Genomic DNA, 15240 nt, shown 5'->3' with positions numbered 1-15240 from the left:
TTATTGTTAATCCAGGGTCTTATGCCAACCCAACATTTTTAAAATCCAATTGTCACAGAGACCAAAAAATTTCTGTCTGGGGTTACAAGTATAAAATATACAGTTCTGACTTACATACAAATTCAACTTAAGAACAAATTAATACTTTCCTCAAAATATTCACTAAAAGAAACATTGACATTTTTGGCATTTTAATAAAAAAAATAAATCTGCAGATAAATGTGGGCGATATCTCCCGAGTGTGCATGTCATAATACTGGGCTGTCAGCATTCACAATGCTTCCTATAGTGCAGTCCACATCCTGTGATAGAAATATAGGCAAGGTGCAAAGTAAGACAATATGTTACTTTTTTTTAAAAAGAATCCTAAAAAAATTCCTGTCTTTTATCTAGACAGAGGCATAGCAGTATCTGCTACATGTGATAAGTCTGTGTGACTCCATTATATGGCACCGGGTCCTAGTCACCAGCAGGGGGCACTAGAATCCTGTGCAGACTTTAGTCCTGCAGTGATGGTGGGACATGTGGCCATGCAGGGTACTGCAGTCCTCACGCGGCTCCTTCCTGCTGCTCCATTAAGCTGATGACTGTGTGGTCAGCCTCCTCCGGCAGCGCATCGTTCTTTATATACAAGAAGCCATCAGTATCCACCTGGTCCAGGAGCTCCTCCAGAGAGGACACCACCGTGTCATGTTCCTGCACCACCTCCGGGTACTGAGACACGGAGTGATGGATCCGCAGCGACCTCCGCACCGGGGTCAGACGCTTCCATTCCTGCCCACTTCCAGGCATCATCTTCTTACTGTTTGGAAATTTAAGAAACACAAAAAGATTAAGGCTACATTCACACTGCCGTATGGGGGATTTATATACGGCCGATATACGTCCCCCATAGACGGCAATGGGCGCACAACGGGAGCGGTACAGTGCAGCACACGTGCGTCACCGTACCCGGAAAAAAGATAGGACATATCCTATCTTTCTCCGTAGTACGGCGCCGTGGCCCATATGTTGTACGTAGTACGATGCGCTGTCCTATGGAGCGGGGCGGGGGTGAGCTGCGCGTTGCCCGCCGTACCGTAGCAGGGCAGTGTGAATGTAGCCTAAAGAAAAGAAAATGCAGACAGATATCTATAAAATGTGTACAAGGGGATTAGAGGTGAGCAAACCCAAAGTGTCGGGTTCGCATTCAGGTGCATTCCTGTCCACCCAGGCATATTGCCAGATTGGGTAGGGACAAGCCAATCTTTGAAATTACTGCTCCCTAACAACTACCCATGGCTAGTAGGGGGACACTGTAGCCAATTGGCAATATGTCCGGACTGGGAGGAGCGTGCCAGACCATCGAACCAGAACCTACACTGTTTGCCCGGTCATCTCTAAGCAGGTTGCAAAACATGGCTGCTTTCCTCCAAAAACAGCGCCACACCTGACCATGGGTAGTGTGTGGTATTGCAACTAAACTCCATATATCTTTGTACAGTGAGCTGTAATACCAGCAGTAACCACAGTCAGGTGTGGAGCTGTTTTAAGAGGAAGACAGGCATGTTAATTTTTTTATTTTTAACCTCCAGACAACATGTTACAGTAATAAGACCCCCAGATATCAAACTTTCAGCATCTTAAATTGGTGGTCGGCAAATCCACTACAGCATCCGATGGGAATGGACAGTGAGTCAGATATCTATATGCAGCCTTACAGTGGTCCCAGAAGTGCCAACTCCTACACTCCACGTGGAAGAGCTTTCTAATCCGGGGGCTCCATCTATGTGATGAATGAGAAATACCTGGAAAGAGAAGTGACCTGCAGCTTGACGGCAGAGCCCTGGTCACATATACTGGTCCCAGTAGCGGGGGTCTTCACCTCTTCTGTACGACTTGTATATGGAGTTACTGGGAATTCCTCATGATCATCATCTTCCTCCGCATCATCAGCGGGCAAAGGCCCAAATGTCACCACTAAGAAAAGACCACCCATGAGTATTATATGATCATCCCCTTCCCCCACTATCGGAGGACAATACAATAAAGGAACGGCCTCACCTTTTGTCTTCTTGTTGATGTTCTTCATGATGTCAAACACGACATCTCTCAGCTCATCAATTGGCTGTGAAATAGACGAAACACTGCGGGTTATCTAGCATCACAATGGGGGTCTATCCACTTAAAACTACAACTAAGACGGCCACTGCTAGACTCCTCCGGTGGCAACGCGTCAGGCATGTTATAATCATGTAACCTGTTAGTAGGGGAGGCTCGGGGAACCCATATACTATATGGATGTTTAAAAAGTTCTCCTAAAATCAATAAGCTCAGCCACCATTTATCTAAGGCATATGGCCACCTAACAGGGACGTGGTCACCAGCTTTTACACCAATAAACCAAGAGGTTCTTCAAGTCAGGGGTGAAATATTTTTAATGTAAAAACCAATTTACCATGAAAAAAAATGACCTCCAAAGTTAAAAAAAAAAAGCTAAGAGGAGTCACTTTTTGATGCTGGAAGAGGGTGTGTAATTACTGCTCTCTATAGCAGCTAGAACCATTTTGATGTCATATTAAAGTTAAGAATCCCATCACTCAAATCTCATCAGGCTTGTGGTTCTGTAAAGAAACAGCGATACATATGGTGGAAATGAGAGCTGCAGATAAACATCTAATTTCTGCCTATTTAACGGCCTGCATCTCCCATTCTGTAGATCACAAATCCACAAGCCTGATGAGGACTAAAAGAGAAGGTTCTTATATTTAATATGACACCAGCAGCATGTTTCTAGGTGCTATAACAGGAATTACAATACCCTTCCAATCTCTCAGCAAGACTCATCACATGAATGAGGCAAGTGACATAATCCATTCCTTAAAATGTCTGTATATACTAAGTAATACACTGTAAAGCTATGTAAATAAAGAAAAAAACCTACTGTGGCCCCAAACTGGACTCCTTGTTTGTACACATCTATGACATCATAGACGCCTTCTCTTTCTAGGAGCCGCGCCTTACACACCCAATACTTGGCAAATTTTTTCCCTTGGGGGACTTCATCCAATGCAGCGTGAATATCCTCTGCTGGAATTCCCTTAAAGATAAGAAAACATCAATTAAAAACAATTTCCACAGCTCCTCCTGTACAGGATTACATAGAGATCACCACCTGGTAATATTAAAGGGGTTGTCTAGAGCTGGAAACGTTTTGCTAAATGAGTGTAAGTGGGTATAAAAAGGAAAGAAGCTGCGCTTACTAAATGCCCTACAATTCCAGATCCAACACTTACTGCTGGTTTCTCTACACTCTGGGAATATCCTAAGCCAATCACTTGATGAGTCGGGACACCCCTGTGGCCAATGATGGGCAGTGCAAGTGTAGAGATGTGACTAGACCCAGTGACACGACACAAGCCAAGGCGAGGGGGTGACAGATATGGCTTGTGACCCAGGGGGGTGACGGGGGTCGCTTGGGACCCAGGGGGGTGACGGGGGTCGCTTGGAACCCAGGGGGGTGACGGGGGTCGCTTGGGACCCAGGGGGGTGACGGGGGTCGCTTGGGACCCAGGGGGGTGACGGGGGTCGCTTGGGACCCAGGGGGGTGACGGGGGTCGCTTGGGACCCAGGGGGGTGACGGGGGTCGCTTGGGACCCAGGGGGGTGACGGGGGTCGCTTGGGACCCAGGGGGGTGACGGGGGTCGCTTGGGACCCAGGGGGGTGACGGGGGTCGCTTGGGACCCAGGGGGGTGACGGGGGTCGCTTGGGACCCAGGGGGGTGACGGGGGTCGCTTGGGACCCAGGGGGGTGACGGGGGTCGCTTGGGACCCAGGGGGGTGACGGGGGTCGCTTGGGACCCAGGGGGGGTGACGGGGGTCGCTTGGGACCCAGGGGGGGGTGACGGGAGTCGCTTGTGACCCAGGGGGGGGTGACGGGAGTCGCTTGTGACCCAGGGGGGGTGACGGGAGTCGCTTGTGACCCAGGGGGGTGATGGGGGTTGCTTGTGACCCAGGGGGGTGATGGGGGTTGCTTGTGACCCAGGGGGGTGATGGGGGTTGCTTGTGACCCAGGGGGGTGATGGGGGTTGCTTGTGACCCAGGGGGGTGATGGGGGTTGCTTGTGACCCAGGGGGTGACAGGTATTACTCTTGACATTTCCCCATTAGACAACCACTTTAAATTTCATAAAATGACAATCTTTTTGGTATCGAACAGATGTCACATGACCAGGTAACATTACAGTTACATTACACACCTTTGCGATGAGTTCTAGACACTCACTTAGTGTCTGGTTGATCTTAACTGTGAGGGACCGCAGCTCCTCCTCTTCCTCGAGGCCTTCCCAGAAAGATCGGTTACAAGGGTTTGCTTTCTTGGCTGTGGGTGGTCTCTTGGGCGGCAGTATCATGGGCGGCCTCTTGTAGGTCTTCCCCTTAGAGGCTAGCCACACCTGTAGCTGCTTCCTTATAAAGAGGAACACAATGGTTACAATGCAGCTCCACAACTTCCCCCAGTGATCTGTATCACTAGACTCGTCACTATACATGTGCACTATCCAGGGCGATGTGGATTTAGACAGGACTGGATAATGGAAATCCAACTCCCCCAAACATTATTACAGATCGGAACAGAAGGGTCCTAGGATACTGACAGCAAGGGAAGCGCAATTACGATATTCTCTTTTATCTTATGGTTCCACCCCATTGACTTTTCTGAGATTCTCATAAAGCCCCTTTAAGCAGCTACAGCAGACCACCAGGCATGTAAAGCAGCCGTACCCAAAACCCCGGCTTTGTGCAGACATACCTCGCCCATCCAGTCCACTTGTAATCGAGCACATACCACACAGTACAGCGTTTTTGTAGTTTCTATGTAAAAGTTTTGCATTGGTACCGGACTGAAAAATTCCCAACCCAAAAATGTGTTGTGTATACTCATATAAATATCACTCTGCAATATAATTCACAACAGGGGGGCGCGCCGTGCACTTTATATGGTTTGTTAACCCCTTCCACATACTTGCGTTCTTCTGCAGTCATCCTGGGGGTCTCGGGTCTGCTGGTGGAGTCCGCAGTCGTCATGCTGGTTGCCGTGGTGGTGGTTTCTTTAGTGGCACCAGTCACACCGGCTTGTTTGCTCTCTCGGCTCTGTTTCTTGCTCTCATCCTTGAATCCCTCTACCTTGGTTCCTCCGGGTGGCGCTGTGCGTCTACGCTGAACCATCTGTTTATTGAGGGCACTTGTCTCCTGACTGCTAGACGTTCTCCTTGAAGTAAAGTCCAAAGTGTTTGGTCTTATCTTTGGAGCGGACACAGGACCTGTGATCATTTTCTTCTGGCCCATAACATTGGTGGAGGTCACCGCTGCAGCTGAGCTTTTCCTTGTCCTTTGAGGATTACTCTCCAGTGGCTCCTTGTGAGAATCTAGTGGTTGTTTGGAGACCTCTTTCCTTGAAGATTTAATCAGGAAACTTCTTTCATTTGCACTTTTGGCTCCGGGCAGACTTGACCTAGACACTATGCGGATGTGACCACTGCTGGCCACGGGCACAGGATTACTAGCCGGAGGGGGGGTCTTATAGTCATGATGGCGGCCTGGCGTGTTGGTGGCCTGTGTGGTGCCAGGTGTGTGCTTAACCTGAGATACGCTGCGCTCTCTGTCCCTAGATGCTATTCGTACTGTATGCCGGTCCCTTGTCATAGGGGGGGTCTTGTCCATTACACAGATTTCAGGTTTCTCCCCATATTGCTTTTTTGTCAAAACAACAGTTAACGTGACGTCCGCCTCTTTACTTCTCTCCAGCTTTCTAGCATTAGGGTTGGGTACAGAGGGGCGCAGGGATGTTCTTCCTGCATGGTCAGGTCTCTGTGCATTGTATTTAGAAGGGAGGGGGTTCCTGGGTGCAGGGTTATTCCCAGGTCTGCTGCCTGGGACCGCCTGCTGTGGAGGTAATCTTCCCGGGATGGATTTTTGTAGAAGGGATCCTCCGATCGGGTTTTTGCTCTTGTTTGATACAAGAGAGGACTGTGTTGCTTTACTAGAAGCAGATTTCTTTGCCTCAAATATCTAGAAACAGACGCACAAAAATATTACAGTGAGTAAAAAACAAAAAAAAAAATGGCAGTATGGATATTTTTTGTATATAGAAAGTTTTAGTATATATAAAAAGTGCACACGACTGTAAATATGGCGCCCGTGACCTAGCCACAAAAATGGCAGCTTAGGGATGCATTGTGCATGGAGAGCAACCGGGCCTCACTGTGTATGAGCCCACTCAGCTACCTGTGGAGAGGGAATGTACAAGCAGCAGTCACCCCCCTTCCCCTTCTCGACCGAAAATCTATGTGTGCATGAAGTTTATAATTAATAATATAACCTTATATCTGGAAATGGATACAAAGCTGGGCTGTGGAGTCAGCAGGCCAGACTCCAGCTCCACAAAAATGGTCACCGACTACACATTCCTTTCCCATTCCTCTGATCTCTAGCAGAGAAGCTTCACTACTGAGCATGTACATAAAGTGCAGCCACATTGATCTCAACTTAAAGCCTAGAAGAGGGATGCACAACCCGCCACATGCAGTTGTAGTTTTATGCTCTGGGGGTCTGCACTATTATTACTGTCTACTCTGGGGTCTCTCCATTATTATCATTGTCTGCTCTGGGGGGTCCACTATTATTGTCTGCTCTGAATGCAGTATTTGGTTTTTGGGCTGGTATTTTGTGCAGTGAGCAATATGACAGTATGGCCCTTGGACCAATAAATGTTCTCGTAGTCTCGTAAGTTGAGTAACCAGAGTGTTCATACTCCTTAGATTATTAGGCTTCCAAGGACTATGCTTGGAGCCCTTGTACAAAAGTACAAAAATATAAATTCAAAAACCAATGAAAACAACAAAGTGCTGTTTCACATGTTATTTGAATTTATAGTTTTACACTTTGCCTAACAATCTACAGCACCTCAGGTATGCGAATCATATATGGGAGCACTGCCTAGATTTTATGCTATATATTGTACATATGTAATGAGTTTGCTGTTTGTGGGTTATCATTATTAAACCTGAACTTTTAATAACACAACTATAACATTTTGGTGTGTATTGTTGTTTCCCTTCCCTGTGGTTGTTTGCACCCTGACGTTGTGCCTACTGTACAGTGGTTTCTGTATAAGTGTCACAATGTAATGTTTCTTAATAACCAGATATGATGACCGTGTATCATTTGTCACTTACCTGCTCTGGCCTCTTATTCTGTAGATTTGTTCTGTCTTTTAGATATGGTCTGCAGATACACATGGGAGGGGTGGAGAACAGTGAAAAGTCATTACACACACATATAGGTGGTCCCATACTTAAGAACACCCAACTTACAGACGACCCCTAGTTACAAACGGACCTCTGGATGTTGGTAATTTACTGTACTTTAGCCTTAGACTACAATAAACAGCTGTAACAGTTATCAAAGGTGTCTGCAATGAGGCTTTATTGTTAATCCAACATGGAGGTATACAGGCAGGCCTCGACTTATGAACGACTCCTACTTACAGACTAACATGATAATTCACCTTGTATGTAACCCGGGTCTGCCTGTATGTGGCAGTATATAACGTACTGTTCTGATGTAACATCTTCATCCTCACAATAAGAAGGTGCACACTCACTTGCAGTTGTTTTCTGGTTTGATCTTCCCTTTTGATGCCAAATATTCCAGGAGCTTTTTCCGTCGCTCATCTGCAAAGAAAGTAAATGGGTAGATGTGAGACGCAGCATCAAAAATGTGTGGATAATTTTTAAAAGTTCTACAGCCCTTTTAGATCAGTTCTAAGTGATCTGCAGCATTACTACTATGTGTGAAATGTGTACATACTCTTAATGGGAAGCTGTCAGGGCGATCTTGGACTATAAGCCACCCACAGGTCCTTATGGACCCGTGGTTTAGTGTCGCATATTGCCCTGTGTGATTTTTCAGTGATCATCTTACAAAAAAATTAAAATAAATGTAATTTTTTTCCTTCGTTCCCTTGGTGCCTGCACGTTGCAGCAACTGAAGCCCCCATAGTACACCCCAGCTTCACTGCGCAAGTACTGCACATGCACACCGGAGCCAGGATACTGTCCCGCTTCACTTCCCGCATCGTGAGAGGAGATGCCGGCATGGGATCTGAAGATGTGAGTCCAATGTGTCTCATCAGACTCACATCTGGGCAAGTATCAAATTTGATTTTTAAAAATTTTCCCCACATACAGCCCTCATACAGGTATATTTGGGACCAAAACCTTTGGTCCATAAGGACCTGTAGTAGAGGGTCCTAAATTGCCCTGGCAGGTCCTGGCACAGGAATCTGCCACCATATGTGTTAATGCAATAATAGTAACATAATAAAAATGTCCAATTAATCCGACATAAAGGTTTTCATATACAGGCGGTCCCCTACTTAAGGACACCCAACTTACAGACGACCCCTAGTTACAGACAGACCCCTCTGTCCCCTGTGACCTCTGGTGAAGATCTCTGGATGTTACTTTAGTCCCAGACTGTAATGATCGGCTGTAACGTGTCTGTAATGAGGCTTTACTGATAATCCTTGGTCCCATTACCGCAAAAAATATTGAAAATCCAATTGTCACTAGGACAAAAAAAAATTTTTTCTCGATCTACAACTGTAAAATATACAGTTCTGACTTTCATACAAATTTAACTTAAAGGGGTATTCTCGTCTGGGCATTCACATCCAGATTCATTAATCTGCCATTTATAAACATTTCTTCAATTTGTTGTCATTAAAAAAAAATTACCTGTGTGAAGATAATTTCTCATAAATGTAGCCATGTTGTCCCTTAGAAACAAGACTGTGTCCCTGGATACGACCACCTCTGCTGGAGGGATTGCTCAAAGAAACAAAAAGTGTTTGTATATGAAATGTCCGGGAGTTACTGTATGTCCCACAACTGTCCCATGGTAATCATAGCTGAATCCAGGAGGTCAGGGAGGGCTCTATTGTGCATGTCTGGCCATCGCTGCCAAAATGTGAGGTGGTCGTATCCGAGGAAGCCATCTCGTTTCTAAGGGACAACATGGCTACATTTATGAGAAATTATCTTCACACAGGAATATTTTTTTTAATAACATCCAACTGAAGAAGTGTTTACATGTGGCAAATGAATTGAATTAAATGTGAATGTCCAGATGTGATTACCCCTTTAATAACAAACCCAAGGAACCTATCTTGTACGTAACCCGGGGTCTGCCTGTACATAAAAAGCACATGGAAGCAAGCAATTCCCTGATGAAAAGGGGCATGTACAAAGCTAATGTCACAAAAAGGTGAAAATGTCACCCAATATGGAGCAGCTCATATCGCCAAAGGGATACAATTTGGTCTACCCAGAAAATGGAAGGGTTTGTATGGAGATAATCACCTAATAAATCTGGTTTACAGTATATATAGTACAGTATATGTATTGTATACAGTATGTGGGGTACATGTAGGGGACACGATATATAAAGTACAGTATACAGTATGTAGAGGATACAGTATATATAGTACGGTATACAGTAGGTAGAGGACACAGTATATATATTAGAGTATACAGTGTGTATAGCACGGTATATGTGTGACAGCTGTATATACAGTGAGCTATTCCCGGGATGAGGCGCAGGCAGGATATAACACACCGGAGGTCTCCGCCCCGCACTGGTACACCGTGACCCGGCACATACACCCGCTATGTACATGTGGCCGGGTGACAGCACTCACCTCCCGCTGTCAGCCTCTTCTTCCCTTCCATACTATTATTCTATTCTTCACTACTGCATTCGCCTCTTACTGTCTCCACAACCGCCGTAGTTCAAACTCATCAACCAATAAGATCACCGCTCTATACAGAACCGACCAATCACATTCTTGTAAACACTTCTTGAATTAAACTTTATCGACAATTACAATTCATGCAGCAGAGCACAAGGCTCGTGTAGCGCTCGGGTAAGCGGGGATTGGACAGCGCCAGGAGAGGGCGGCAGCTCATTGGAGGGTAGTGTGACCCGAGTGTAATAGATGTGCCTGTAGTAGACGGTAGTGCGCGTGGTTAGTTTTAGCGCATGCGCAGCGTTATACAGATACAGTACTACATTATAGTAATACATGGTACTGGGTTTTTTTTTATAACCCTTTGTTTCCACATCTATAAGGCGCTGTTCACATTTGTAGCCATCATTGCTGGATGTTGCAGTTCTGATACGTGAGTTCTCATTGGACTATCATTAATGAGGGTTCACACTAGGTGTGAACAGAGCCAAGGATTTTTTAAGCAGGTTTTCTCACCTCCCAACTTTTTTTTGAATCGGAATAAGTTAGAGAAGAATGGAGCAAAGAACAATGAGCCCAGCTGCTGGTACCATTGCATTGTAATGTGCCACTCACCTCGCCCTGTGCCTAGACTATAGGAGACAATTATTTGCAATTGCAATTACAAATTGCAACAAAGGCGCAAAAAAAGCAGTGCAAAACATGGGAGACAGAGGTCATAGCCACTTTAATATCTGTGACATGTAGTGGAGCTCCAAAAATAGACCTGCCTAATAATAAATGACCCCCTATGATCTTATTGGTCTACTAGGTGCTAAAGATCAGTGTCGCTTGACCTTCTCGGGTCATCTCATTCCAGGGTGAAGTCCAGATTCCTGCAATAAAGTTAAAGGAAACCTACCACTTGAAGTGGCAGGTTTCAGATGGAAATACCGAGCACCAGCTCAGGGTGAGATCAGGGTGAGCTGGTGCCGGAGCTTATTTTCGTTAGTGTTTTAAACCGCGGTATCGCGGTTTAAAACACTTTTTAAACTTTATAGCCGGCGCAGGGAGGTGCGCGCTCGGCGCTTACCATGCGCGCGGCTCTCCTTCACTTCCTATGTAGCCGCGTGCACGGTCGCGCGCATGGTAAGCGCCGAGGACTTCCTTTAATACATTTTAGAGGTACTCTAAGTTCTTTTCCCACTGGTCCATAGCTTGAAATGTGATTACCACTTTACCTGGTATTTAGATACATGATATACATCACTGTAAGCCCAAGACCCCCATAGAAGGACCCTTATTGAGGCAGGTGACCACCACCGGTATAGCCTGACATGTAAACAATAAGATTTCCTCATTATAAACCACAGACATCAACAGCAGTATTACCAACACCGTTCTCATGATGGAGTTATTTATTTCTTATAGGGTTACTTCATTAAGTGCCTTAAGAAATAACCTGCAGTGCATTGTGATATTGCTTTGGGTAACAACCTATTGCCCAACACCCACATTCTCACAGATTCAGATGTGGTTGATTTCTTTATTTTTCCTTCTTCTGCCAAATACTTGGCAGAAGAAGATGACCACGATTTGATTTGCAATATGTTTTGTGGTCCGAAAGTTATAAACCGAAAATTGCAACAACAACCGGAACATTTTGTGCAATGCTCAGGTGTCTGACATGTTCAGTGTCTTGTCCATTGTGCTAAACATAGAGCTGAATGTACGACTGTATGGAGAAGCTCTGTGTTAACATTTGTTAACAAATCTGATCACTGCAATTTATTTCTGTTCTTTCTGAGTTTTCTTTGATATGTGACATGACCAGATTCCCATTGGGAAAACATATCCTTGATCCAATATGGCAACTTTCAAAATGGTGGCCATGTAAGCTCTTGTGTCCCCCCTCATCCTCATAGACTGTAAGCTCTTGTGTCCCCCCTCATCCTCATAGACTGTAAGCTCTTGTGTCCCCCCTCATCCTCATAGACTGTAAGCTCTTGTGTCACCCCCTCATCCTCATAGACTGTAAGCTCTTGTGTCCCCCCTCATCCTCATAGACTGTAAGCTCTTGTGTCCCCCCTCATCCTCATAGACTGTAAGCTCTTGTGTCCCCCCCTCATCCTCATAGACTGTAAGCTCTTGTGTCCCCCCTCATCCTCATAGACTGTAAGCTCTTGTGTCCCCCCTCATCCTCATAGGCTGTAAGCTCTTGTGTCCTCCCCTCATGGACTGTAAGCTCTTGTGTCACCCCCTCATCCTCATAGACTGTAAGCTCTTGTGTCACCTCCTCATCCTCATAGACTGTAAACTCTTGTGTCACCCCCTCATCCTCATAGACTGTAAGCTCTTGTGTCACCCCCTCATCCTCATAGACTATAAGCTCCTGTGTCACCCCCTCATCCTCATAGACTGTAAGCTCTTGTGTACTCCCCTCATCCTCATAGACTGTAAGCTCTTGTGTCCCCCCTCATCCTCATAGACTGTAAGCTCTTGTGTCACCCCCTCATCCTCATAGGCTGTAAGCTCTTGTGTCCTCCCCTCATCCTCATAGACTGTAAGCTCTTGTGTCCTCCCCTCATCCTCATAGACTGTAAGCTCTTGTGCCACCCCCTCATCCTCATAGACTGTAAGCTCTTGTGTCACCTCCTTATCCTCATAGACTGTAAGCTCTTGTGTCACCTCCTCATCCTCATAGACTGTAAGCTCTTGTGTCAACCCCTCATCCTCATAGACTGTAAGCTCTTGTGTTACCCTCTCATCCTCATAGACTTTAAGCTCTTGTGTCACCCCCTCATCCTCATAGACTGTAAGCTCTTGTGTCACCTCCTCATCCTCATAGACTGTAAGCTCTTGTGTCATCCCCTCATCTTCATAGACTGTAAGCTCTTGTGTCACCCCCTCATCCTCATAGACTGTAAGCTCTTGTGCCACCCCCTCATCCTCATAGACTGTAAGCTCTTGTGTCACCCCCTCATCCTCATAGACTGTAAGCTCTTGTGTCACCCCCTCATCCTCATAGACTGTAAGCTCTTGTGTCCCCCCTCATACTCATAGACTGTAAGCTCTTGTGTCCCCCCTCATCCTCATAGACTGTAAGCTCTTGTGTCCCCCCTCATCCTTATAGACTGTAAGCTCTTGTGTCACCCCCTCATCCTCATAGACTGTAAGCTCTTGTGTCACCCCCTCAACTTCATAGACTGTAAGCTCTTGTGTCACCCCCTCATCCTCATAGACTGTAAGCTCTTGTGTCACCCCCTCATCCTCATAGACTGTAAGCTCTTGTGTCACCCCCTCATCCTCATAGACTGTAAGCTCTTGTGTCACCCCCTCAACTTCATAGACTGTAAGCTCTTGTGTCCCCCCTCATCCTCATAGACTGTAAGCTCTTGTGTCCCCCCTCATCCTCATAGACTGTAAGCTCTTGTGTCACCCCCTCAACTTCATAGACTGTAAGCTCTTGTGTCACCCCCTCAACTTCATAGACCAGTGGTGGCGGACCTATGGCACGGGTGCCAGAGGTGGCACTCAGAGCGATTTCTGTGGGCACTCAGACCATTGCCCAGGACAGAGTTCACCAAATAGGGCCAAATCAACCAAAAAACTTTCTGCAGTCCCAGGAAGAGATGCTGCTCTCAGCACTATTTTAAAGTGACAATTCATTGTCTGTTTGGAACTGCAGGAAAAGTGAGATGGTGCTGACAGAACTGCAATACCTTTGGAGGTCCTCCTGCTGGACCCAACTATCTTCCTCTACAGAGACCCTGCAGAGAAGCTACAATGAGAGTCTGAATTTGCTCTCCTTCTTTCAACTGTATTGGTGGTCTCAGGGGGCCGATATGATTGAAAGATGTGGAAGAACAGGTAGCAATAAGTTACTGCTTCAAATGCCATGCTGGCACTTCACGGTAAATAAGTGGATTTTGGTTGTAGTTTGGGCACCCGGTCTCCAAAAGGTTCGCCATCACTGTCATAGACTGTAAGCTCTTGTGTCCCCCCTCATCCTCATAGACTGTAAGCTCTTGTGTCCCCCCTCATCCTCATAGACTGTAAGCTCTTGTGTCCCCCCTCATCCTCATAGACTGTAAGCTCTTGTGTCCCCCCTCATCCTCATAGACTGTAAGCTCTTGTGTCCCCCCTCATCCTCATAGACTGTAAGCTCTTGTGTCACCCCTCATCCTCATAGACTGTAAGCTCTTGTGTCACCTCCTCATCCTCATAGACTGTAAGCTCTTGTGTCACCCCCTCATCCTCATAGACTGTAATCTCTTGTGTCCCCCCTCATCCTCATAGACTGTAAGCTCTTGTGTCCCCCCTCATCCTCATAGACTGTAAGCTCTTGTGTCCCCCCTCATCCTCATAGACTGTAAGCTCTTGTGTCACCCCTCATCCTCATAGACTGTAAGTATGCCGAAAACTACTGAATGGTGTCCGTGTACAGTAGGATAGTGTTCAGCCTTATGATTGATGTGGACAGAATACTACAAATCTAGTACCTAATGGTCTGGAAATCATAATCATAGTGATAAACATAATCCTGAAGACAGATGACGATAAATTGTTCATGCGGCAGATTATGTAAATGTTTGCACAAATATGTCAGTTTGAGATCACTGCCCATTTTGGTTCTGATCCAGATGTAGGCCATAACATGTTGTTTCCCAAGACATTGTTTTTTTTTCAGTAAGCTATTAGACAATAGAAATTATTTCTTATAACTGCTTACATACCGTATTTTCCGGGCCATTAGGCGCACCGGAATATAAGGCGCAACAGTCCGATGCGCCTTATATATGTAATAATTCCATATATAAGGCGCATCAGACTATAAAGCGCAGGGTCGGGGGCGTGGCGGAGGTCCGGGGGCGGAGCGGAGACCCGACGGGACGCGACGCCGAGAACAGGCGCGGAACGCGGGGAAGGTGAGCGGGGAAGGTGAGGGGGAGGTGGAGAATGGAATACTTACATAGATCCCCGCTACCGGAGACAGCAGATCTCCAGCGGGAACTGCAGACCACGCGGAAGAAGTTGTTCGTGCCGCGTGGTCTGCAGTTCCCGCTGGAGATCTGCTGTCTCCGGTAGCGGGGACCTATGTAAGTAGGGTCCGCTGCCCTCATATAGGGCGCACCGGACTATAAGGCGCACTTTGGATTTCCAAGGAAATCCAAGGCTTTTAAGTGCGCCTTATAGTCCGGAAAATACGGTAATACATAAAGTTTTGTATAAATATTGTGACAGAGTGTCGGGAGAAGTGCTAGTTGGGGGTGTATGTTTGCCCAAGATACCTCACTTCTAATTGTTCCTAAAAGCAAACAGGATATGTGTCAGTTTTTGCAGATGTCTCTCTGCATTGGGATTTTGTAAAGCCTAATAGGGACCTGTGTTGCTGGAGTGGGGAAGTGGGGATGGGCCCCCCTCCATCCAGACAGTCCAGGTTTTGAGCTGTCTATATTATCAGCCTACAGCTGTG

At 46.3% G+C, this 15240-nt stretch overlaps 1 protein-coding gene across 1 annotated transcript; it reads right to left on the bottom strand.

Moving 5' to 3' along the window:
* Positions 1 to 9895, bottom strand: CKAP2L (cytoskeleton associated protein 2 like). Its single transcript, XM_072149000.1, has 9 exons — positions 9738 to 9895; positions 7641 to 7710; positions 7213 to 7261; positions 5001 to 6046; positions 4237 to 4444; positions 2924 to 3079; positions 2044 to 2107; positions 1788 to 1959; positions 1 to 802 (listed from the first exon to the last, which is right to left on the bottom strand). The coding sequence occupies exons 1-9, from the start codon at positions 9766 to 9768 to the stop codon at positions 550 to 552; spliced, it is 2049 nt and encodes a 682-aa protein (XP_072005101.1). The 5' UTR covers positions 9769 to 9895; the 3' UTR covers positions 1 to 549.
* Positions 9896 to 15240: the final 5345 nt, after the last annotated feature.

The sequence above is a fragment of the Engystomops pustulosus genome, chromosome 4 (assembly GCF_040894005.1).
Source record: "Engystomops pustulosus chromosome 4, aEngPut4.maternal, whole genome shotgun sequence".
NCBI classification, from domain to species: domain Eukaryota; kingdom Metazoa; phylum Chordata; class Amphibia; order Anura; family Leptodactylidae; genus Engystomops; species Engystomops pustulosus.
Note: the sequence above shows the minus strand (reverse complement) of the source record. Positions and strands in the feature narration are given on the sequence as shown.

What these genes read in the sequence shown, in the direction of transcription:
- CKAP2L (XM_072149000.1), bottom strand. Translation starts at nt 9,768, where the DNA reads ATGGAAGGGAAGAAGAGGCTGACAGCGGGAG. An exon ending in GAAGAGGCTGACAGCGGGAG is followed by an intron (nt 7,711 to 9,737) that starts GTGAGTGCTGTC and finishes CTTTCTTTGCAG; the next exon opens with ATGAGCGACGGAAAAAGCTC. An exon ending in AAACCAGAAAACAACTGCAA is followed by an intron (nt 7,262 to 7,640) that starts GTGAGTGTGCAC and finishes GTGTATCTGCAG; the next exon opens with ACCATATCTAAAAGACAGAA.